The 26,641-nt window shown below is 41.9% G+C and overlaps 1 protein-coding gene across 2 annotated transcripts in view; it reads right to left on the bottom strand.

The window, feature by feature from the left end:
• Positions 1-26,641, bottom strand: part of EIF2B3 (eukaryotic translation initiation factor 2B subunit gamma) — a 79,288-nt gene that overhangs the window by 40,477 nt on the left and 12,170 nt on the right. For both annotated transcript variants that reach the window (XM_028733639.2, XM_028733638.2), the window contains exons 4-6: positions 23,287-23,446; positions 21,857-21,968; positions 2,997-3,086 (exon numbers count right to left, since the gene is read on the bottom strand). In XM_028733639.2, the coding sequence (XP_028589472.2) occupies positions 2,997-3,086; positions 21,857-21,968; positions 23,287-23,446 (362 nt within the window). The remainder of the gene's footprint in view (positions 1-2,996; positions 3,087-21,856; positions 21,969-23,286; positions 23,447-26,641) is intronic.

Raw genomic sequence — 26,641 nt, 5'->3', positions numbered from 1 at the left:
CTGGGAGTCATGAGGACTAGAACCAGAAATTTATTCATTTCATAATTTTCTATCTTGCCTCTTTCACCAAAGAGATTCAATGGGACTTACGAACAGTATTAAGGACAAAATTAAAATAATCCCTCAAAGTACCCCCATAAGCATTCAGATTAATACATTAAGAACAAATAAATCCCAGAAGCACAAAAGTAAGCAAAACTGACCCAGCAAAACTTAAAACATTAACCAAATGCATTTTTAAAGCCAAGTTTTAGCTTATTGTACTAATCAATGGAGTAAGGGTTCCCAATAGAACTTGCACAGAGCAAGGGACTCTATAGGGTAGGTGGCACAACAGAAAAGGCGCTACTCATAGCTAACACCAGCTTCACCTCCCAAGGCTGAGGGATCTGAATCAAAGCCCCATGTGACACTCAGTATGTGCAGGGAGGAACATTTTGAATAAGACAGTTTCCAAAGCATACAGATTCCAAGCTACGTTTAAGACCAGCACCTTGAATTGAGCCCAGAAAATCACATAGAACCCACATGATAAAATCAGAGTGCTGAGCTTCTGTCAGCATTCTACATGCAGTATTCTGCAAAAACTGAAGCTTCCAAATAGTTCCACATAGAGCATATTACAGCAGCCTAATCTGGAGGTCACTACAGAATGCAAAGTCTGCCTTTCTCACAAATGGCTGTAGAATATTCAAAAGCACAAAGGCACAACAGAATATTCTCTCCCCCCTCTCTCTCCACAGCCCCCAGCACCCCCCAAACCTGTTTTAGGGGTTCTTGCAACAATTTGGAGCAGATTTGTGGAGAGTGCAGGGTATGCACAGCGGGAGGAAAAGTCCTGTTGTGTAAGAGGAAATCGTTGCACTGATGAGATGTGGGTAGTTGAATACAGTACTGCCCCTGTCCTTTTACCATTCGAGTGCATTGTACTGAAGGGAACACCCTGCATGTAGATGTATTTTTGAAGCTGACCTCTCTTCCTTGGCTGGCTTTTTCATGAACAAGTTAAGGTTTAGTAAACTATTATCTCTGCTGTATCACGTAGCAGCAATTTTTACTGATTTTCATTCTATCCCACTCACACCAGCTTTTTTTAAAGTAAAAAATAGAGTTGCATTCCTGAAGTTTCTAAATCCAGACATTTGGCTTTCGAGGTGATGAGAGACACTGCAGTACACAACCTATCTCATTTACGGTAGTGACTACAGCAAGTGGTAATAAAAGCGAGGGTCCGTGGGCTCAACTATGGGCTGCTCCTGATTTTAAGGCAAATGCGCAGACTTTTTCCTACAAAGACTGTTCTAGCCAGGGTTGCTCTCTTCCATAAATGGTTGTTTTGCTTCCTCTCTGTGGGTGGTCTCAGTTTCATAGAAGAAACACCACAAGTTAAAGAATACAGGATGTATCAAAGATGTGCAAGGTTATCCAGGATGGGGTGGGATTTGCAGATGCACAAAACAATATACACACAGAAGATACACACAAAAGGAATGGAAATATGTTAATTTTGTTAACAAGGAAGCCCCAATAGATGTGAATTAAGAGAAAGCAGGCACGTATTAGGTTTCTCTAAGAAACCAGCAAGATTATTGGTTCAGTGTGGTATATCCCATCTTCTATTGCTACTGCTTTTGGGTGGGAAGTTATCAGTCATAAAAAAAATACACATTTGAGGGTTTGGATTTAATTTAAGTGTCTAAACAGCTTGCTTTGGTCTTGTCAGATACAGTTAACTGTGAAGCATTTATGCTGAACAAACTTCCCTCTCATTTGATATGTTCAGCTAGCAGAAGTCCTGTGGTAACTTCTTAGTTAAAAACAATGAGCCTTCCCATATCACACATGGCACCAGTGGTCAACTAATTTTGGACAGACTAGGTGGCCAGTGAATTTTTTGTCAATATGATCAATGTCATTTATTGTTGTTGTTCCTGTCGTCTTTATAGTGATTCAGTACAATGCCTTGCAGCTGTGTCTGCAACTGTGCAATCTGTACCAATGTTTCAGGAAAACTCAGTTAAAAAGTTAATGGTTAAAAGAACATAGCCATCACCAAGAAGCAGCTCTGACACTAGCTGCATCTCTGAAACACATCAGAAGGTCAAGGACAAACAGAGGCACCTCTGTGGTTCTCCTGCAGTTCAGAAATGGAAAGGGGCTGTGGACTCCTGCAGGCCTTCTCTGCACCTGCCATGCAGCTGGAGTTCCATCCACCTGAGGCACAGGCACAAAAATGAGCCAATGGGGAGGGCAAAGGCTTGTTTTAGCTCTTTGCTGGCATCGAGCAAGCTAAAGCAAATTGCAACCTTCCTCCCATCTTTGGGGCTGGAATCATCCCTCCACCTTTGTAGCTCTGTTCCTGGGAGGAAGCTTCTGGCTTCTCTCGTTCAGCAGAGCCCAGCTGATTTTTCATCAGGTGAGGGCTAAAAGCAAGATTGCTGAACACAGTGTCTCACCACAAGTGTTTCCACTAATAGTGTGCAGGGGTGATATACAGACAGGGTTGTATTCAACATATCACTAAGCCAATCATTCTCTCCCTTTCCTCCTCCAATGTGCTTCCTAAAACTGTTCTGAGCGACCCCCTCCCCAACCCTCCAAAGCAGATTTGGAGATTGTGTGGCATAAAGGGGCATTTGTATCTGACATTGTCACTACAGGGTTGGCATAGGAGGTGGAAGAGATTAACCTAAGGAACAGAGGTTGGGTAGAAAATACTGCAACTGCTAGAACAGGAAAGCTTAAGGGTTTGTTGTGTTTTTGTTTGTTTTTTAAGAGAAGAGGAATTTAGGAAGCATTCAGACCCAATCACAGCAATTAAATGGGGTTGAGAATCATAAAAGTATCTTCTCTCTGCCCACCCACCCTCTTCCAACAGTGGAAGAATCTCTGAACAGAAAATCCCACCTTATGCATTCCACGTAATTTCTAATGTGATTATTTAAACACTTAAAAATGCACATGTGATTTAGACTATAGAAGACCTCTTTCCTTACCTGTTCTCTACAAGGAAATCTACCACACATTTCTTCAAGCAGTACAGATGAGCATCCATCAGTCCTGTCCTAATGTGCATTTTAGAATGCCTGGAAAGGGAATGAAAGAGAGTGAAGTTATTCGGCTCTGCATTCCACAGCCATTTTAAGAGCTCCACTTTAAAATCGCTACATGGTAAAACTTTACAAGAGACATCTGTGTTCCCAAACCCTTGCTGCGGAATTAGTAGGGAGGTGAATGTTGATGGCTTCCATGACTAGACTGTGTCATACACACATACACCTGTTCATCCATTGCCCTTATTCCATAAATGCTGTAGGCTCCAGCCTGCAAAAGCTTAGGCCACAATTAATCCAATAGTCTTTGAAGATGCCACAAGACTATTTGATAAGGTGGTGGTGGTGGTTGTTGTTGCTGTACCTCTAATACAATGGGTATTCTTCACGAGTGTTTTGCATATATTTTCTTTATTTTTTATTAAATGCAGAAACCAAGTTAATATGAACTGTAGTAAGATTTCAAGTTAGGTATACCAACATCACTTTGCTAGTTATTTCTATAGAAACAATAATTTTCTCGTATACTATATGGGATTCCCCCCACATGAATACGTTTTAAATCAGGGTTTGTTTCTTCTTAAGAGACGGTATTACAAATGTTGGTGTTGGTGGCATCCATCTGTCTTGAGAGACAATGGGAGTGCACCTCTGGAAGTGAAGTCAAACCATTGCATTAGCAGTGCCAAAGTGACCTCCTGGGGGCACAAGTCTGGGCAGTGTGTATGGTGGTCTTGAGCTGTGCACACAACATGGACAAGAGGATCATGACATGCAGAGGAGAAACATGAAACCTAGGTATTTTTTTGTTTGTTTTTTTGCTAATGACCTGCATCATCACTTTAAATTCTGCTTGACCTGCAAATGTTTTTAACACAGATAACTCAATCAAAGCAAAAGTAAAATACTACATAGTGCTTCATGTTCAGTCCTGTCTTCTGCACGTAAAAGGGAACATGTACTGTAAAGAAACTAGAATCATACAGTTTGGCACTGACTTCTGAAACCAGGCTTACCCAATGAAGCAGCATCATCAGGGTCAGAATCTAACCATGAGGGTCAAAGCAGAATATACAATTGGTGCATCTTGAATGAGGCAAGATGATAGTTCCAGTTTTGCTCTCTCAGCAATTCTGCTACTTACATCCATGGGATAGGACTCTATTATTTATAGCACAGTCCTATGCAGTGCTTTTTTCTAAAAAAAATGTTTTGGGGTACTCTCATTTTGACTCAAGAAAATCACCATTTTATAGTTCAAATCAGGAAAAAGAAATACAGTAAATGGACAAAATTACAAAGATTCACCAAATGTTTAAGGGTATGTGTCCCTCCAGAAAAAAAGCACTGGTCCTATGTAGGTCTACTCAAAAGTCCCACTTCTGTGTTCAATTTTCAGTGAGGTTTAGGGTAGATCCAACAAAGTTAGAAGAATAACTTTCTTCGCCCTTCCACCTGCCTTGCTACACCCAACCCAATCGGCTCCAAAAGTTTGGGAAAACCTCCAGACGAGATTTTAGGAAGTGCACACAAGGCAGGAAAGGGCAGGGTAGTTCCAATGCACAAACAGAAGCCATCTTGCTCATGTAATGATTTTGTAGGATACAATCCATAGTTCCAGGTAAGTGAACAAAGGATTGCACCTTTAGAGTACAAACTTACACAAATTTACCTCTGAGTAAATCGCACTGAACAGGGTGGGACCTGCTTTTGAGTAGACATGTGCTGTTAGTGTGACTTTTATACTTACTGAAAGTTCCCAGAAGCAAGGTTACTCATTCACTTAAATGGCAGATTGCACCCTGTATGTTGCTTTGACATGGGATAGGAGACTTCACTGAGTACACAAGGAACTTTGGACTGTAGCCAAAATATTGGCTTTTTATTACCTTCTGCTCAGAGAATTTGGGATAATGTATAATTGATTTCTGGGTCAATACCTGTAGTATCCTTCCTATTTAATTTGTTGGTTGAATTAAACGTTTCAGCCAAGTGTGGCAAGTACAGAAACTGAAGAAATTGTTGGAAATGAAACTTCTTCTTTTCTCTTGTAAACTGGAGACAATGTGCTGGAGAATTTGGAATTCTCATATGTTGCCACCCCACACAGCTCTGCTCAAATCCAATGCAGCTGCAGGTCACATTTCAACAACAAAAAAATCCCATATGCATTCCACTAACAGTATAAAGCAGGAAACACCTCCCTCATTCAGGGTAGTACACCACAAAAATAACGAGGTTTTTGTTTATATCTGAGCTTTAAGAGAGCAATTCCAGAAACTGCAAGTTCCTACATGGTAGTATTGATTTAATTAGCCTGAATAGCACATTTTGTTTGCGTTAAAGACCTCCAACACATTTATTAAAATGGAGTCATAAATGTTAACTGCTTGCTCAACTACTTAAAGATGACCAAGTGCGGGGAAGATACTTCAAAACTCATTTCAAACTCCTTTATAAGCAAATGCAGCATGTTTTAAGGGAGTTCAAACTATATTTAATTAAAAAAATTACCCAGTCAGTCAATCAGATCATACAAATCTTGCAACTCTGCCAACAATCAAATACAAATTAAAGTCATGAAAGAATTTATGGAAGTACAAACCCTGAAGCACTGCAATTCTATTCCTGGCAAATACGACAACCTTCCGTGTTAAAACAAATCTAGGCAGGATTAAAAGAATATTGCCCTATGGAGTTCAAACAAGTATGGATCCTCAGAGTTTTGAGGCTAAATGTAGAACTAAACACATCAGAATAGAAAAAATAAATATTAATAGAATAATATTCAGGCCTCTTAATTACCGTACTCCCTAAATTATCAGTTTCCCTCCTCTGACCCAACACGGTGAAACTAGAGCACCTACAAAACTGACTGATAAAGATTAGATTCCCATAAAATATGGAAACTCAACTTTCAAAGCAACAAGGGCCCTAAATTTAATTAACATTCAGTATCGTCACATATCTCTGTCTGAGACAGCCTCTCATGAGAACACTAAATTCTTCCTTGCATAGAGGCATGAGACAAAAGTAGCACCTTTGCCTTTTATAATTTTAGGGATGGTGAGGGGGGACAGAGGGGGCTTTAGTCTTAAGGTGCAAGTGTGTGTTTTAAAGACTAAAACCATTTCTGTTAATTTCACTGAGGGATAGTGGGAGAGATATCCTTAGTGCTGGAAAATAGCTGGAAGCTGTACAAGGTAGGGCATTAAGAAAAGCTGCAAAAGAATTCTGGGGATGACATAGAGTCATAGACAATAGAGAAGTCCATAAAAAACACAATGGCAATCTTCTATTGGAAGACAAGACAAGAGGCAGGACCTAACTGCTTAAAAAATGGAGGGGGGAGAATCATTTCAATAAAGAATGAAAACCCATGTTCTGATTAATGGATTCAAAGCAGATGGAGGTAGAAGATTGATTTTCAATGACTTTGCTTCTGTTTTAAGCAGTGCTTTTTTTTCTAAAAAAAAAGTTTAGGGTACTCTCATTTTGACTCAAGAAAATCACCATTTTATAGTTCAAATCGGGAAAAATAATTACAGTAAATGGACAAAAGTACGAAGATTCACAAAATGTTTAGGGGTATGCGTCCCCCTAGAAAAAAAACACTGTTTTTAAGAGGCTTTCCCCTTAACAGAGACTTGAGCTATGGACAGACTATTGAGCAGTGGACGACGGAAGTGGTGCAAGGGATGAAAGTCCAAGAACACCAACATATGAATCTGCCATCAAGTTTATCCAATTTGGTCCTGTTCTTTATGGAATAAAATTAAGGCTTCCTGGAAAAAAAGCATCAGATACAAAGCATGCACAACAATGGTCTAGTAGCTATTCAAAAAGACATTTTTGAATATGGTGTTTTAGAAATGTAGAGAGAATTTAGAAATCTATTTAAAACTGCCATTTGGTCAAATACAATGGAACAAAAAGCTGGATAGGCATACATCAAGCACAAACAGTTAGTTTGTGTTGGTGCTGCTTCTCACTCAACATCTTCCCAGTTTTATAATGAACATTTAGAACTTGCAGGAATAATTCAAGAAGAGACTATATACACATTGCACTAATTATGTTAACATTAGCATGGAACATACTTGAGGTTAATAAACCAGTTATGAATAAATTTGAATATTTTGGGTGTACTGCCTTGACAAACACAGGATGCTAGAGCTAAGCCTCTAGAATTATGTTTTTACACAGTAAAAGTGGAATAGTGTAGTAACTGCTTCATGGAATATTTGTAGAATATTCTACAATGGAGAATTCAGCGTGGAGTCCTGAAGCAGCAGCAGTGTTATATTCAGTGGCATTAGCACAATAGAAATATCTGAAATGAACTGAGACATCAGTGTCAATGACATCTTAAAGAGGTGGCGATGGATAAACAGGGCAAGCATCAATCAACATGCAAGAGGGGAGAGCAAGGATGACCATGCTAGTTCTGCCCCCATTGCTCTCTATGAGCTGGAGAAGGAACTTCTGCAGCAGGAAAACTTCTCTGCTCAAGTAGGCTCCTTGCAAGATTTAGAACCACAGAAAATATGGGTTCTATATCATGCATAAGTAGAGAAGGTTCCCTGCCCCAGGAGTTATCCCTCCAATTCATGGAGGGAGACTGGGTGCTGGTGGTAGAAATTTGTACATGTTATCTCACACTCCCCTCTTGCATCTTGTGGAGATGTAGAACACATGAATAGGATAGTAGAGTCAGTTATATGGGGTAAGGTAGTCACAGAATCATAACACAGCTCAAACATGAAGTATGAGCTGGTTCACATGACCTGCTAAGCCAAATCTTGGGTTTTAATTTCATCACCAAAGTCCCTTCACCACTGAAAAAAAGACAGCAGTAGGGGTTTCCATCAAGAGAGATAACATAGACTGGGTTGAATGGGTTTCAAGGAGGAGCTAACAGATCTGTTCTACAGCCATCTTTCTCTGGACCAATTCAGAAAATATGCAAAAGCACTGAAAAGAGGATACTTTCCCCACACTTCCAATTAGGGTGACAACTGGTTTTCAATATTGTGATGTATCACCAGCTAAACATTGTGATATATTGCTTTGTCACGATATCTGAAACAAAGAAGGAACCACACAGAGGTGAACAGGACAATGTCCTGGGAACTGCTACTACTTAGGGTCCAAAATGGATAAATTATGATATTATCAATCACCTCATGATCACTTTGATCAGCAGGCAAGCCAAAACGCAAGCTGAAAATGCAAGTTGGATGGAACTATACAGAGGCAAGTTGCCAGGACAAGTTGTCCTGCTTGCCTCTGTATAGTTCCATCCTTATTTCAGACATTGTGGTAGATTGCAATGTTTACCTGCTGATAACACTGCAGTGTTTAGCTGGTGAGTTATCGCAATGTTCAGCTGGTGAATTATCATGATGTTGAAAACTAGATATCACCAAGTCCTTAAACAGATTGTGATTCGCAATATACAGTGGTACCTCAGGTTAAGTACTTAATTCGTTCCAGAGGTCCGTACTTAACCTGAAACTGTTCTTAACCTGAAGCACCACTTTAGTTAATGGGGCCACCTGCTGCCGCCGCGCCGCCGGAGCCCGATTTCTGTTCTTATCCTGAAGCAAAGTTCTTAACCTGAAGCACTATTTCTGGCTTAGCAGAGTCTGTAACCTGAAGCGTGTGTAACCTGAAGCGTATGTAACCTGAGGTACCACTGTATTGCCAGCTCAAATATTATGAAACAATTATCATGATGTGAACTTCAAACCGGTTTTGGACAATAAATCAATATATCACCCAGGGCTACTTTCAATTTAACTGTCTTAGGCTAAGCAGAAACCTCCATATCTTCCTACAGTCTTCTGTGCATACTCCCCACAGGAGAAGTCCCCACTTTGAATATTATGCTAAAACAAAGGAACAGGATGCAAGAGTCGCCTGTGTCATCCTTTTTGGCACCTCTGAATAACACCAGGAGTAACTCTTTGATGAGAAGTGTTGTAGCATAGGGACTGGGATTGTATTCAGATTGGATTCACAAAACTCTTTCTACTGAAAGACGCTTTTATTCAGACACCTTGCAGAAAATATCCACACGAATTGCACTAATGCAAGTGATTCATGTACCTTAGGAGAGTGTCTTTCATCATAAGATTAGACTACTCTCTCACTACCTTCATCTCTGTCTCCCATGGTCATAAAAATTCTTTCAGATGTGTGATGACTGAAGTTAAGGAACTGCCATAGGAAATAGGATTACAAGGCAAAACTTCTCCTTTGAGGGGTTTTGCTGGCTTTCTTCTACGTTTTTACTCCAGACACTCAGTAGCTGACAAAAACTTTTATTCCTTTTTTTTAAATGAATGTTGTAGGTAGCAAGCCAAAGTTGGTGGAATTATTAAGCCCAGATATAAAAATCCTTAAGTCAGTGCCTCTAAAACTGTGCCTTTGTTATTTTTCCTCTGATTCACAGGTTATTAAACTCACTTGTTTTTCTGAAAACAATTAAAGTTGTCATTCAGTTTTCAGGATTCTGATAAGAACCCAAAATATTCAGCTCTCCACAACTGTTCAGTTTTATCCATACTAGAAAGGAGTCACTTCACAGAACACACACTATTCTAGACCCAGCAAACTCAAGCAGTGTGTTGGAAAATCAACCATGCTAAACATACACACCCATTACCTACAACAGCCTTCCCCAACCTGTATTCAAAATCACATCACCTCTGACCACTGGCCATGCTGGCAGGGGCTGATGGGAGTTTTAGTTCAGCAACAGCTGGAGGTTGCCTGTTCTCACCCTGGCTTTAGTCCATCTTCAATGGTAAGCACTCACGACTTCCTACATTTTTCTTCTCAGTTTCCTCTTTTTAAGTAACGTGAGCCATGCAATTGTAAGAATCCTACCCAGCTTCCAAAATGTCTATTATCTTCATACACCAATGTACTTTTCACAATGGCTGTATCCTAGCACTCTATTATTAAGGAATAGGTGTATCAAGCAGAGGCCGGAGAAGGAAAACAAGAACAGAACATGAAGGAATGCTCTGTCTTATCGTGCAGACAGATAGTGAGGGGGACCCCCCAAAAATAATAATAATGAAAAAACCCACAGGTTAAAGGGCTTTGCCCAACACAGAATTTTAAATTCTGGCCTTCAGCATTCTCATTAAGTACACTCGGGGCTGAGAGGGTGAGCAAAAGTAAGACTGAAACACAGAAATGAAATAATTTTGACACAACCGTGCTCCAGCAGTCTGGCCATTAGGAGAAGAATGGAGCTGAATGTGGAAAGAATCCATTATTCTTTCAATAGCGTCTGGTGCAGCTAAATATGTGCTCACATACTCTCCTTCCTGAAAAGCTTAAAAAAAAAATTCAATAGCTGCTTGGCCTGGGAAAGAGGTGTTCACTGAAACGCTAACGCATGGACCAAGCACAGAGCAGTACTCTACCTGACGAACAATATGTTTCAAGTACTCTTAAAACCAAAGGCTGCAGGAGAAAAGGGAGTCTGAAGAGGTCCTGTTCTCAGGGGTTCTTTTTAGATATTCTATCTGGTGGCTGCCCTTCGGGTGAAATGTTCCAGCCATAACCCTAGCCCATTCTACTGCAAGAATTGAAAAATGGGGCCCCTCTGAAAATAATCAGGCTTGCTGAAAAGCCTTTCCTGCACAAATAGTTTTAATAATAATGCAAACAGAAATTGGCATCCTCCCCACCTAGGTTCTAGCTGAATTTATAGTACCCTGAGATTCTGTTATTACTGTTCTATCTGGCCAAGACTCAGAGTTTCAAGTGGGGAGCTCAAAGATATTCAACAATGTTCACTTTATTTGACCATAGCATATCCAATGAGTGTGATGTTCAACTTCTAACACTTTAAAAATAAGTGACGCTTACAGCAGATGCAATGCAAGGAATCTGATAGTCCCTGGATTATTATATCAATAACTGCTGTAGTATTTTAAAGCACATAAGCAGTTTTGACATCTTTTCTTGGCCATCCTCAAAATACATTATACACTTCAGCTAGTATTCAGTGGCAAGCAAAATTTTGCACCATTTTTATTCCAGTTTTATTGCAACAATTTATTTAGTTCTGCATGTTTCACCCCACAATCAATTCCTATTTTTGAACAGCAGTTTGAAACTTTGCCCCCTTTCTTTTTCTTGGTTTTTTAAAAGGTTTTCCTCAGTTTTCAGACGGCATCCCCTTGCCTTCTGCTCATCCTCAGAGTCAACGTGAAAAAGACACAAAATAATCCTATTGTACACGTGGGGAGCCAAAGATGAAAGGTAATGACTTGCCAATAATAGCTGAAACATATAGACAGTGGTCATGATCCAACAAGCTCCTTCATATGCCCACCAGATTTCTCTCAGGAGCATTTGCAATCCACATGCTGTACACATTTCGTATATAGTCTCAATACACTATTGCAACCAAGCTGAAGTGCATGTCACTAAAGTGATTGACTAGAGTTCTCCAGCTTACATCTGCCTTCCCTTCTGCTTTCCATTGTGTCTATTTTTAGATTCTAAGCCCCTTGTGAAATATACAGTTTGAGGAAACCATATATATTTAAATTATTTATACATTCATTTATTTAAATTATTCATACCCTACATTTTGGTATGCCTATCCTTCCAAGATGTCTTACAAGTAACAATATTGTCATGGTTTTATTAATGTAGCAACTAACCACAACCTTCCCCACAGGATTATTGGTGGTAATAGGTCAGGGAGGGGGGAACAGAAGGGCCAATCCAGCTCTTCGCCTGGATTTTCTCTCTCTCTTTCCTGGGAACATTCCCAAAGGGCAGTTGATAGTAGAACTGCCTATGGGGGCGGTGGAGGGGGGGAAGAGAAGCAGTACAGTCCTGCTAGAACACGTATTTTCTTTGCTTACCTGCCTCTTTCATCTTCCTGCCTCCCACTTCTCAAATCCTTTGCATATGACAATTTGGAGAGCAGCTGGGGAGGCTCCAAGGTGGTCTTTGCCTTCCTCCTTCGCTCTCTTCTTGAATCATTCTCCATAAATACATACATACTTTTTTCCTACACCCGGGTTATTATTGTGTGGAAATACTTGTTTTCACTTATGCTTCCATCTGACTAGCCTAGAACCAGAACCAGACTCTTGAAGTGGCTTGTCTAGTTTCTTGCTCCCACAAAAGGCTTCCAACGTTAGAGGCAGTGCATTCAGCAGCTGGAGAGAACTAACTTTCACCTTTCAGTTGTTGACTATTTATGTTCCACAAGGCATGAAGATGGTGGCCATCAAACAGGGTAAAAGCTGATATAGTGTCTCACTCTTTTATTCCTTTCTCCAGTTACAGTACAACCTCTACTTATGATCATAATCCGTTCCGGAGGCCCGGCCGCTGGGCAAAACCAAACTCTAGTAGAGGCACCATTGTGCGCATGCGCATTAAGCACCAGCGCACTTCTGCGCATGCACAGAGGCGGCAGCCGCTTCCGCGCATGCACAGGTGGCAGACGCCGCTTCCGCACGTGCGCAAATTGCGGCAAACCCAGTGTTTACTTCCGGGTTTGCCGCGGTCGCAACTTGGAACGTCCGCGAGAAGAGGCAGATGTAAGTCGAGGTTCCACTGTACTTGGCCTGTCAGGGAAAGTAAAGAGAAATAATACTTGTGCATGCGCTCTCTCTCCTGTGCTACCAATCAAATTAATAATAAAACCACAAGAGCAATTCTGGTTGGGGACCAACTGAACAACAGTCAGAAGATGATTCAGTGGATTTTCCACCAATAAAAGGAGGATTTTTAAAATATCATCAGTAAATGTCCTAAATGACCTCACAAGCAATCCACTAGTTCATGTTTCCTGCTGATATTTAATTTGCTGTTTCGACCTGATGGTGCTGAGTTTCACCACAGTGAATAGCATTGGCCACACACAACATTCCCTCAGCAGCCAGTGCAGTAAGTGTAGCAAATTGGCATTATGTAATTCCAGTTAGTTCAATCAATACCAAATGTAGCTAAGTTTAAAAACAATGAGATCACTTTCGAGTATTCTTTCAAACTGCATGCATGTGTGGACAAAATGATTGGGTTTGAGTAACAGCCCTATCTGTCCTAGGCTTCTTGGAGTAAGGCAAATCAATAGTAGCTTGCAAGATGAAAATGAAATGATCACACAGGTAGCTGAAAAAATAAATCCCACAGGGGTGCGGGGGAATTCCTGTGCCCACCTTAAAAAGGCTGTGCTACGGCACAACATTAGACATTTGTGGGATAGTAACAGAAGCTGCGGGATGCGGGTGGCGCTGTGGGTTAAAGCCTCAGCGCCTAGGACTTGCCGATCGAAAGGTCGGCGGTTCGAATCCCCGCGGCGGGGTGCGCTCCCGTCGTTCGGTCCCAGCGCCTGCCAACCTAGCAGTTCGAAAGCACCTTCGGGTGCAAGTAGATAAATAGGGACCGCTTACCAGCGGGAAGGTAAACGGCGTTCCGTGTGCTGCGCTGGCTTGCCAGATGCAGCTTGTCACGCTGCCCACGTGACCCGGAAGTGTCTTCGGACAGCGCTGGCCCCCGGCCTCTTAAGTGAGATGGGCGCACAACCCCAGAGTCTGTCAAGACTGGCCCGTACGGGCAGGGGTACCTTTACCTTTACCTTAACAGAAGCTGCAAAAAGAGCTTCAGATGAGTTTAGTAGCAGTCTCGGGTCTCTCAAGGATTGAGGACATTTAACTTTTTAGGAAGGAACAGCCACATGCCTCACATTACTCTTGCAGTGCTTCATGTAATATTTCTTCTCTATTCTGCTTCCTTACATTTGTCAATATATTTCCAGCCAGGGCAGGGGTGTTAACTCACTTTGCATTCCAGTCTGCTTTGCGTCATGGAGTTCCGCAGCCCATTGATGAGTAACATATGTCTAACATGTGGCCGAGAAGATTCAGGCCGTGTTCAAATAGGCATGGATAACTCTTCTGACCTCTGACTCAGCCTTCTGCGCCATCCCAGCAGCACAGTAAAATGCGGCTAGACAGCTTAGGAACAGTCCACTAAGAGGATGCTGCCCAAATTCAAAAGATCAATACTTTATATATCTCTCTCACACATACAGGCCTGTTCAAACTTAATGAAAAAGGAACATTTATGATTCACCAGTGTTGACATTCTCACCAGGAAATTTGACACTGCTTTCCCACCCTCAGTAGTGTCTCTTAAGATACACAGTTGCACACTTGTACGTTTGGATGTACCAGGAGCTCACATAGGCCAAGCTTCATCTATCAAATTTGACCATATAGAGTTCTATTAATATCTGTGTTACGGTAAGAGGCAGAAAGCCACCAGGATATTGTCTCCCATATGACCAACATGCAGCCATTTCACACACTATAGAGAAGTGGGACGCTTAAATTCAACAGCTCTAGCCCAAGTGAATTCCTTATTCCTTATTCAATTCTAGGCAAAAAGTCCACATTCTGTGTGCACATGCAACAAATAAAAAAATAATTGATATGTATGTGTGTGCGCATGTGCACACACACTCACTCATGTTCACAGAAGAGTGAAAAAGGTGGGCCATTAAGATGCTGATGTGGTTCTGCAACTTTGGCGTTCATCCCAAGCAAGATCTAGCATGCTACATATCTTCTCAGGCAGCCAATGAGGATACATCTGTTTTGCTGAGACTTCCATTATTGGAAGGGTTTATAGCTAATTTAAACTAGTTAATGAGGTTTTGACTTTTTTATATAGTTTAAACTACTGAAGTAGTTTCTAGCTTGCTTTCAAAACATTGGACGCCCGCCCCCCACATGCACAGCTGTTTGCACTTGAGGGAAATTGCTTTGGTATTTTTTATTATTGATCCAGTCTTCTCTAAGCACTGCAGCATCCATAGATAGGAACATAGGGGCCTAATCAGCCCTCTCCCTCACATTTCTTCAGGTATGCATGGATTTTATAGGAATACATGCACAGCTTTCAGTTCTACAAAAGAGCTGATGTGCAGAACTGCAATGGGGGAAGGGAGAGGGGCACATACAGAGGATATACAGTGGTACCTTGGGTTACAGACACTTCAGGTTACAGACTCTGCTAACCCAGAAATAGTACCTTGGGTTAAGAACTTTGCTTCAGGATGAGAGCAGAAATTGTGCGGCGGCAGCAGGAGGCCCCATTAGCTAAAGTGGTACCTCAGGTTAAGAACAGCTTCAGGTTAAGAACGGACCTCCAGAACGAATTAAGTTCTTAACCCGAGGTACCACTGTATAGCTCAATAAGAGGACTTATGCTTTGCATGCAGAAGGTCCCAGGTACAATATTTGACAACACCAGAACTTTTGTTCTATTGCTTATTATTAGTGTAAGAGTTTGTGTCAACATCAAATAGGTAGGTCCTTTGTTTATGCATTCATTCATTCATTCATTCATTCATTCATTTATTTATTTATTTTGATAATGCAAGAGATTAGGGGGTCCTGAATTTGGTTGGTTGCATTCAGTTGATTGCAATGTAGCTTGTTATATGTGTGTGGAGGGGGCAGGTTGTTGGGTCAGGCTAGCCATATTGATTTGTATGCTGTTTGGGGGTGGGCTCATTGTCCTGTTGTGCTGTGTATCAGTCTCTACAGCCACAGCAGGCGCTGTAACCTTCCAACAGTTTGACTTCACCCCCAAAGGCACATTCCTTCATTGTCTTCTGAGACAGTGTAGATGGATCAATGGTCTGACTCTGCATGAGGCAGCTTTCTGTGCACCTTTGAGATCCCTTAATTTGAATAAGGAAACAGGACAACCCTGAAGTATTTGGTGTCACTACCAGGATCAGTTCATAGCATTGATGCCAAGTACAAATAGTGACCCAAGGTACCCCCCAAATTTGAAGAAAAAAATATGCATCCAAACACTCACAGAAGGTGCTCCATCACAAATCCACACTCTGCAAAGGAGGTTAGAGTTAAGGCAAACTGATGACTCACTCCATGGGCACACTATTGTAAACTCAGGCACACTGCCAACTATAAAGTTTGATTTCTTAAAGAAGAATAATTTTTTTAAAAATCTCTTCCAAGTGATTCTTTTCTGGTAATTTCCCCAGGATATTTAGACAGAGCTTGTGGCTGTTGCAGGCAGCTTGGGACAGCAGTGTACCAAGAGCATAGTAAACTATATTTTAAAAATCAGCACTTAGTCTGACATGCAGAGAATTCCATCCTCCAACCACTCTGAATCTACCAAAGGGGGGGGCAGGGTGGGTGGATCTTTTAGCTATTTAACATGCCCTTCTCACTAGTTACCCCTTTTCTAATCAAGGTGATTTATGATGCCTTGGAGGAAACCGTAAAAACCTCAACATTGACATAAAACCCAAAATTAACCTGAAATATGTACTTTATAGCAGCTACACTCTGTTATGGTATTATGCTCCAAAGGTACAAAAGGAGTCAAGTTGGCTTTTAGAGAGGGAATTTAAAGAGAAGAGCGTGGCAAAAAAATTAAAAATGTTGCAAGTGAACCCAAGGGTTGATGTTTTCTTTTGTTTTAACTTAGGTTTTGTCTTTATTTTATATTCATTTTAAGTGGAGATACCCGAACCAAAAGTCCCCGTGATCTACCAACGTTTGTGTGTGTGTGTGTGTTTATTGCTGCACTTAAAGAGGTTTTCATCTATTTTCCCCACATTAAGAACCTCAAGAGGACTATTTTCATTTGCATCTTAAAGTGAGACAAGGGAAAGGGGGGGGGGTACCCCAAACACCCTGTTTCAAATACATGATGAGCATGATCTTTTAAAAGAAGGCTGCAGTGTCACTTCAAAGCCATTCTTGCAATTACCCCATACATTTATATAGGAGGTATTCTTTTCTGTATGAGGTAACGAGTAGTCCGGATTGTCACTGTGATTTATTAGCACATCCTCTGGAAGCAGCACTGCACCTGCATTTGCACAGATGGAACACCCACGAAGGCGGATGGTTTATTAGGGACAGCTCATCCTCAAACAACCCAGCAGCATTTTAAAAGGAAATGCTCCAAATTTAGACCTGCTCCAACAGGTGTCTTTTACTGTGTTTCTTTGTGCAACCATAAATGTCTTAAGGTGAGGCAAACAATTCCCTGCCCATAATAATCACTCTTTGAAAACAAATATATCAGCCCCCACATCCTTGAGGGGGGGAACGAAGGCCAATGGAATTCTCATTATTTCCTCAACCCCATGGCTTGCCAAAATGCTTAAAGAGATGGAGTTTGGTGAAGTGAAGCTTCTGTGGGGTAGGAGGACACTGAACAGAAGTCAGGAAAAATGGGCCGGGCTAGCTGCTGTCCTGCTTTGACCAATAGGGCATAAAGGGTGAGGGTGGAGGTGGTGCGAAGGTGTCAGAGGCAAGGGATCCAGAATGAAATGGAGTCCTAGGTCACTTTAAGGCAAATATGTTTTCATGGACACAAAAGAGGGTACCACGATATATTTTATCTGTGACCTTAAGAAGATTCGTGCAGTACATGAGTAGATGATAGGCCTAAATCTCGCAAGCCTAACTCTGTGTTGGATCTACAACATAGAATTTAGAATTGAGTTGTGCGTTATGTGTGTAGCTCTATTTTAAATATTATATCTGAGCTCATCAGATTCTATACCAGAATAATATTGACCTCTAAGTAAATATTGCAGACATTTCAATTTTCAAAATACGGGGGGGGGGGGGGGGGACACAACAGGATCCTCACCGTCAGAACCTGAACAGCTACATGTTAATGTTAATTTATGTTAATTTATAAAATGCATATAGGGCTTAATATAACAAAAAATCCTTAAGCAGCTTATATAAAATATTCAGTATTATCATCAGATCACTCACTATTTCAACAGGTTTGGTCTCTTCCATGTAAGTTCCAGCAATTTTACAGATAATCACCATATTCTGCTCCAATTTCTAAACAGTTTGGAACCTGGCTACCTCATGGATTGCCTTCTTCTATATAAACCTGCCCACACAAGTTACCTTTGAAGGCCTGGCTTCAGACTCCCATTCTGCCAGAAGTGCAAGGATGATGACACAAGTTTGGTGCTTCTACTGAAAAGACCCTAAATTAAAGAACATCTTCCTCAGGGAGCCCCACCTTTCTCCTTCTCTGTTAGTTTTTAGACATCAGGTGATGACAGTTTTAGTCAAGAGGGTGTTTGGGATCAACTGAATAAACTGCTGCAGCTTTTAATTTATTTTAGTAGTTGTTACTGAGGACATTGGTTTGTTTGGGGGAGACAAACCATGAGCCCGGGTTCAGATGTAACATTTAGCCAATCCATCATTTAACTTCTTGCAGTGCAGCAACAGCAAGGGAGAAATAAAACAGAGGCAGTTTTCCAAATATGCACAAGCACACATACTCATTAAACTTAGCCATGGTTTAGCTTAGTGTCATGCTCAAACTGAGCCAGGGGCTTACAAGGTTTAAGTAAACTGCATGAAGGAAGCAGTATGTTTCCCCACTCTAAGATCTAATTGAGAAAAACTTGTGGTGGTTCTATCTCTAATTCAGTTGGTAGCCACAGAGGAAAGGGCACTCTTGGTGGTGGCTCCCAGGTTACAGAACCAGCTTTCTGTCAAGTTCAGGAACTTGATTTTTAAAAACAGACTTTTTATAAAGTACCTATTTATTTAGATCAGGGGAGACAATGTGGTGTGCTTCCAATATTCATGGACTCCAAATCCCATCAACTCAAGCTACTTTGGTCAATAATCAGGGATAGTTGGAGTTGTACTTCAACAACATCTGGATGATACTTTTGATGTTTAAAGTGCCTGGTTTTATTTGGGTTTCTTGATTGCTGTTTAGTCTCTTTGCTCACAGTTCCTTTTGACTGTTTTACTGTTGTATTATATTTTGTTTTATTTGTTGAGAATTGAAAGGCAAGTTATAAAAATGCAACAAACAAACAAAATATGGGTTGAAAAGAAATGCTTGAGGCAGAAATAGGATTGCTGAATCCTCAACGCAGATGATTAGGCATGCAAAAGAAAGACAGTCTGAAAGTTTAAACGAAACCAACAGTGGCTGTGTTGCTTATGGTATCTTCACATTTAAATCGGTGTTATTTTCTATGAAAATCAAGTGGTTTTCTATGAAAACCAAGTCTGTGCCCCACAGACAAGATAAGTACAGTCAAGAAACAATAGGTTGCATCCTATGAAATAATCTCGTCTTGCACAACAGAACATCTCCCCCCTCTCCTCATTCCATGTCCCTCCCCCAAATTTATTCAGATGTTTTGAGGAAACTCCAGAACAAATGGGGAGGTTACATGGAGGGAAGAGAGAAAAGAGTAGTTCTGTTATGTAAGTGGGAATCCACACATGAACAGGACAACTTCACTGGACACAATCCAACTGACTGGTAAGACAGTAAGTTGCATTGGTAGGTTTCTGGATGAAACATCGGCTCTGGATCCATTCCAGTCCGGCTTCCGCGCTGGTCATGGGACCGAGACGGCTCTGGTCGCCTTAACAGATGATCTCCGTAGGCAGCTGGATCGAGGCGGGTCGGGGCTGCTGATTCTTCTAGACCTGTCAGCAGCCTTCGACATGGTCGATCACGAACTCCTGGACCACCGCCTTGCCGACGTGGGGATCCAGGGCACAGCCCTTCAATGGCTGCGCTCGTTTCTCTCTGGTCGGGGACAGAGGGTGGCGCTTGGGGGGGAATTGTCATCCCGCCACTCCTTGGTGTGTGGAGTGCCTCAGGGTGCGATTCTCTCCCCGATGCTTTTTAACATCTTTATGCGCCCCCTTGCCCAGCTTGTCCGGAGTTTTGGGCTGGGCTGCCATCAGTATGCTGATGACACCCAACTCTATCTGTTGATGGATGGCCATCCTGACTCGGCCCCAGACACACTGATCAGATGCTTGGAAGCTGTGGCTGGATGGTTACGTGGGAGCCGGTTGAAGTTAAATCCTTCGAAGACAGAGGTCCTCTGGCTGGGACGATATGAGATTGAGGGGGCAACTCCCTTCTCTTGCGGGGGTGCAATTAGTGCCAGCACCGTCCGTTAAGAGTTTGGGTGTAATCTTCGATACCTCCCTCTCCATGGAGGCGCAGATTGCAGCTATAACAAAGGCGGCATTTTTTCATCTCCGCCAAGCTAAGCAGTTGGCTCCTTACCTCTCTCGCCCTGACCTAGCCACTGTGATCCACGCGACGGTCACCTCCAGACTGGATTATTGTAACTCGCTCTACGTGGGGCTGCCCTTGAGACTGACCCAGAAACTCCAGCGGGTGCAGAATGCCGCAGCGAGACTCCTTACGGGGTATTCGCTGCGAGATCACATTCATCCGGTGCTATACCAGCTGCACTGGCTCCCGGTGGAGTACAGGATCAGGTTTAAGGTGCTGGTTTTAACCTTCAAAGCCCTATACGGCCTAGGACCCTCGTACCTACGGGACCGCCTCTCCTGGTATGCCCCACAGAGGAACTTACGGTCTTCAAATAAAAACATCTTGAAGGTCCCAGGCCACAGAGAGGTTAGGCTGGCCTCAACTAGAGCCAGAGCTTTTTCGGCTGCGGCTCCAACCTGGTGGAATACCCTGTCGCAAGAGACAAGGGCCCTGCAGGACTTGACATCTTTTCGCAGAGCCTGTAAGACGGAGCTGTTCCACCAGGCCTTTGGTCAGGGCGCAGCCTGACTCCCTCCTTTGGCAATCTCTACAAAGCTTTAGTCTATGGTTGCCATCAATTTGTATTTTCATTAATTTTTAGAATGTATTTATAATGTTGTACTGTTTTAGTGTTGTTAGCCGCCCTGAGCCCGGCTTCGGCTGGGGAGGGCGGGATATAAATAAAATTTATTATTATTATTATTATTATTATTTGGCATATGAGCTAGCAAACAAGAACTGCATCTACAACACAACATAATCAAGAGAAAATCCTCTCCAAAAAGTGATACAGACAATTCTATAATAATAGAAACATAGAATTGTAAATTGGAAGGGACCCCAAGGGTCACTTAGTCCAACCCCCTGCAATGCAGGAATCAAATGCAACCATGCTGATTAAGAAAGGGAACTGCATGTGTTATCACACACTAAGAAATATGGTAATTGTAACAAGTGAAAAATCAGAAGTCAAATGTTCAACATTAATCCATGGCAGAGCAGCAGTCTAGCAGTGGCGTAGCGTGGGGGGGTGCAGGGGGGGCCGGCCGCACCGGGCGCAACATCTGGAGTTAGGGCAAATCCACAGGTTAGGGGGCACAAATCCACGGGTTAGGGGGCGCAAATTACTTGCCTTGCCCCGGGTGCTGACAACCCACGCTACGCCACTGCAGTCTAGGAATTTGTTCTAGACACCATTTAATACAAATGATGCTGAAGGGGGGAAATATTTGTGAATAGTCTGTATTGGCTGTATTTCTAAATTATATAACTATGGTCTGTTTCCAGCGCTAGTCCTACTCAGAGTAGATCCACTCAAATTTATGAACATAAATAACTTAGGCCCATTAATTTTAATGGGTTTCCTCTGAGTAACCAAATGCTAGGCAATGCTCTCCACTCAAGAGGCAGAAGCTATGTAGGTATTTCTTAAGGAACCCTCCTCTGACTCCAATTTAGCTACTACCAATTATTGCTTGGGCATAGAATTAAAATTTGTAAGGGACATCCAGCCCTACCTATATTCCCACAACTACCTACAGGAGCTATCCTTTATTTACCATTACAACAAGTTCCTTGCTTTTCATTTCCTTTAACAACCCAATCTGTTTTCAGTACCCTTAGTTATACTCTCCCACTCCAAATGAGTTGGCTGAAAGAGGAGTCCCAAAGCTTACTTCTGAAGGATAGATCTCTTAATGACAATTTCTTCATCCAGATCCGCTTCATTGGCCATGAAGAGCAACCTCTTTCCAGAGTCATCCACTCCAATGAAGTCACGCTGTTCCACTGAAGTAGAAAATCATAACACAAACATTTTACACCTCTGTTTTAATGCAATCTAATGATAGATATTCCAGCTGAAACACAGCATATATAAATGTCAGCAAAGTTCATTCATCAAAGCTGAAAGAATTCCTGAAAATTCTGGAGCATACTCATGCCATTCAAGGGAGGGGAGGCAGAAAAGCTGAGGAAACAATATGTGTCACCCCTGCAGCTACCTGCATCTATAATTTGGAAATGATATATGTAGAGAATGCAACCCTCAGAATACTGGGTGAATTTTAGATAGAACTCCTCCCATACATTTTTGGCACCGCATCACCGCTTTAAAATTTGCCTCATTAAGAAACAGCAATAGTAAGGTTGTCATCACAAGCCACTCTTCTCAACATAAATCAGATTATTTTTTGACACGGTTCATTACTGTGGAGCTTTTCATTTTGTACAAGGATATTCTTCAACACCTAAAATCTTGGGCGCATGCTTTGGTTTCCAGAATAAATTCTTGAAACAAGTCATCTCTTTAAAAGTGACAATACAAAAGTGAAAAGGGCATAAACAGCAAAGTACAGTATGGGTCTCAGAGCGGTGGTAGCTTTGTTCAAGAAACTGTTTACTCTGCCCAAGAAGAATCAAAGCAATCCATTCTAGATTCTGGCAAGGCAAGGGTTCCAGGATATAGTGGCACCCTGGACAGCTCCATAACAAGAGAGATCAAGTGTTGTTTCAGCACCAGTGAATTTCCAACAGAGCCTTAAACTGCAGCCCTGACTAGTTAGCACTCCCTTTTCCTTTGAAGGGGCTCAATCTACTTTAACAGTCCAAAAGAACAAGAAATACTGATTCCGCTAGGACTTCTGAGCTGGCATCTATAGTGTGAGAGCAGGGCAACAAAACCTCCTCTAACTGGAGATGCACAGGAACAGGCTCCTCTACTGTCAGAATTTCTGTCTTTAAATGAATATTTGGGGCTGACTCTGAAGGAAATTCCCACTCTGAATCCCAGGCCTCAAACCCTAAGATGGGGAGTCTGACTATGGTCAAGACATTAATAAGTGATTGATAACTGTTCAAACAAACTAACATACATACTTTGAATTCCCCCCCCCGTACATGTGGATATTGGAAATTTTTCAGGACAATGTGGCAACAATGCTAAGATTACAGAGGGATTGGCAGACACAAATATAGGAAACCAGACACAAACATGGAGAACCATTTCAGCTGGCAGATTCTGCTCCAAGTTTGTGAAAACTGTCATTTTCTGCTGGCAATCCCTGTGAAAATGACAGGACTTTAGGATCAAGAGCACCCAATTTACCTAGCTTTTTCTTCCCTTTATGTCCCGGTATAAGCTCTGTAGGTTCATAAGCTTTCTTCATCAACATGGAGAGTGTGGCATCATTAGCTCGGAATAAGTCCACTACTTCATGGAGAGCAACATCTGTAATCAGATCACAACTCAAAACCAACACATCTGTCTGTCAAAAGAGAAAAGAGGGGGAGAGATCATACACATGCAAACACATCTGAAATACAAACTGTCAAGGAAAAGTCCATGTGGAAGGATATCCCAACAAATATTATTATTTTTCTGGAATCTGCATCAAGCTACCAGAGTTACCAATGGACCATTCCACTAAGACATTTTACTTGTGATACTTACTTATAGCATACAAAGCTTAAATGATTGTTTTCATTTTGCATATTTCTGCTGCTGGTGCACTACCCAGAATCAGTTAAATCGTTCACCACTTTTTATCAGGTTACAGAACACTAGAATCGTATGGAAGTCCCTAGTTAAAACTGCTACGTTTCTTGGCTCAGTAGTAGAACATCTACTTTGATTGCAGAAGGTTCAATCCCTGGCATCTCCAGGTAGAATAAGGGAAAGACCCCTTGCCTGAAACCTTGGAAAGCCAGTTGGCATACACAATACTGAACTAGAAGAACTGAGCTTCCTCTGTTCCCATGCTTCCTAGTTTGTGTGCCACGTGAGAAAATAAAGTTTACTGCATTTGATTCTCTCCTGACCCCCAAATTTCAAGATCACAACTTATCCACAGATAAAAGGAAATATGCAAAACATTTTAAATAAATGGGCATTCATTTAAAAAGCCATTTTGTTTAAATCTCATTTAACAGGCTGTTTTTAAAAAACAAATTAAACCAAATTTCACCTATCTTAGTTTAATTTTCACAAATTCACAGGTACGTTATAGCACAATGATTTCTATCTAGAAGCATTTCTACCCAGAAGTAATATCCACTGAACTCAATGGGTGCAAAACTCCAGGTAAGCCTAAGGTTGCAATCCTATACACACTCACCTGGGAGTAAGTCTCATTGAACTCAACAGGACTTAGTGCTGAGTAGGTATGTATTGAATTGCACTGTCTCCAGGCAAAACAACTATCCTATGTTGCTTTGCACTGAATAAGGGAATATATGAATTGCTGCTTTTGAAACCAACACACTGCTTCAGAAAGATATATTTACTTTGAGGAGAAAACAGGACTGAGCTTTCACTGGGTCTTCAAGGAATAATTGTTAACACCAGGCTACCACTTATGAAGTGTAAACTCTACAGAGATAGTAACATAACCAGAAGAAACCAAATTGTACAAATTCCAGAGAAAATGTGTAAGTGCACTGGTAAAACTGCAAATGTTACTGCGGCGTTTGCCTCCTAGGTGGGTCATAAGGAAAGGGTTAAATGAGTGTGATGTAATTGGCCAGAGAAAAACTGATAGGAGGAGTTAGAGTTGGAGTTGTGTGAAAGTCAGTTGAGAGTTGGGAGTTGGAGAAGGAAGAGGGAGAATAGTCTGTGGGTTGGTCGAGCTGTGTTGTGAGGGAGTGAGTGGAACTGTTAGGTGGAGTCAGATAGATAGTTGGAATAATCAGTTTGAAGTTGTTAGGAATGTAAAGGTAAAGGTAAAGGTACCCCTGCCCGTACGGGCCAGTTGTGACCGACTCTGGGGTTGTGCGCCCATCTTGCTTAAGAGGCCGGGGGCCAGTGCTGTCTGCAGACACTTCCGGGTCACGTGGCCAGCGTGACGAAGCTGCTCTGGCGAGCCTGCACCAGCACAGCACACGGAAACAAACGCCGTTTACCTTCCCGCTATAAAGCGGTCCCTATTTATCTACTTGCACTTAAGGGTGCTTTCGAACTGCTAGGTGGCCAGGAGCTGGGACCGAACGACGGGAGCTCACCCCGCCGCGGGGATTCGAACCGCCGACCATGCGATCGGCAAGTCCTAGGTGCTGAGGTTTTACCCACAGCGCCACCCGCATCCCTGTTAGGAATGTATAGGACAGTAAAAGAAACTAAGATTAAGAAACTGCCAAGAAAAATTAACTGAAACCATACGTTTGTTCATGCCTATAAAATAAACTTGATTAACAACTGTCTGGGCTCCGTGTGTACCCGAGAAAAACGGGTTGGTGGCAGCAAAGAAAGCAATCACAGTGGTGGCACAGGGCAATAGACCGTCAAACGTCTGGAGACCCTGTGTGATCGCCACAGTTACCATTATCAAAGTACCCATGTCCTTGCTAAAATGCTGTTTTCCAAAGATAATGTTCTTCCAGTTGTCCCCTGCTCTGCCTTCAAATCAAAATTACAAAGGATAAAACACCACTTGTCCGCTTCAGAGCAACCCTACCTCAGCACAGAAGTGATCCCTTGCACAGCAGAAATAAAATTCCACCATTAACTTTTGACAGTTGCAAATGGTCATAAGCTAATCTTGAACAGAGTGAAAAAAACATGGAAGTGTTGAAATCTGTGAGTGCTCGGCCTGTCAAGTTCATTGTGACAGCACCAAAAAAAACTGTCGAAAATGCTTTAGCAAAAAGTTTACGGCGTAGCCGCTGTTAAAGACTAGACTGTTCTTTTTCCATTAGGAAACCTCTTTATTTCAAAATTGAAAAGAATTCACATCCACGATGAAAACTACGTCAGGGCCACGGACATGCCTTTAGAAACAACTATCTGGACTTGTTAACTCAATCGTGCAATTATTTAACTATGTACTTTAATCTGTCACCCTAGTAAACTGCCAACAAGGCTTTCATAATTGCGAACAGGCTTCTAGTTTTAGGATGAACTTTGGCAAAGGCTGAATGCAAGACCCCCGAGGAGCGCAAGGGAACAGAACCACCAAATGTCTGGTTGCCATCTGTTCTACCCATTTACTCTCTCAATATGTAAATAAACGTCAGAGAGCACAGGGACCAGTGAAACACACGGTTGCTAAGTAAAGCCCACATTTCTGCCTCTCCTCCTGATGAGCAGAGCAGTGGCCTCAGATGCACGCTGAGAGTACACCATGAAAGGCTCTTTTGGGATTCAACAGCCTCCCCTTTGAAACACCAACACCCTCATAAATAAAGCCCTTACTGTCTGATGGATGCCCTTTTTCCAACGTGGAACCCCTGAAAGAATAAACTAATGGCTGAATGAAAAAATAAACCAGGCGAGCACCCTAGTAGAAGGGTGTATTTTCCTTTACTTTCAATAGTTGGTGCAGTAGAAAGAAAATAAATGGTACAGTCTGTATTTTTTAAACTATGTAATACAAAAATTTTCGTGATGAGCCACTGATTGGAAGACAATCACATACAGAGTGCATGTCCACTAGGAAAAGGTGGGGGGGCGCAAAAATGTAGCCCTA

The sequence above is a fragment of the Podarcis muralis genome, chromosome 5 (genome assembly GCF_964188315.1).
Source record: "Podarcis muralis chromosome 5, rPodMur119.hap1.1, whole genome shotgun sequence".
Lineage (NCBI taxonomy): Eukaryota > Metazoa > Chordata > Lepidosauria > Squamata > Lacertidae > Podarcis > Podarcis muralis.
The sequence above is the reverse complement of the archived record's forward strand: the minus strand, read 5'-3'. Positions and strand labels throughout refer to the sequence as shown.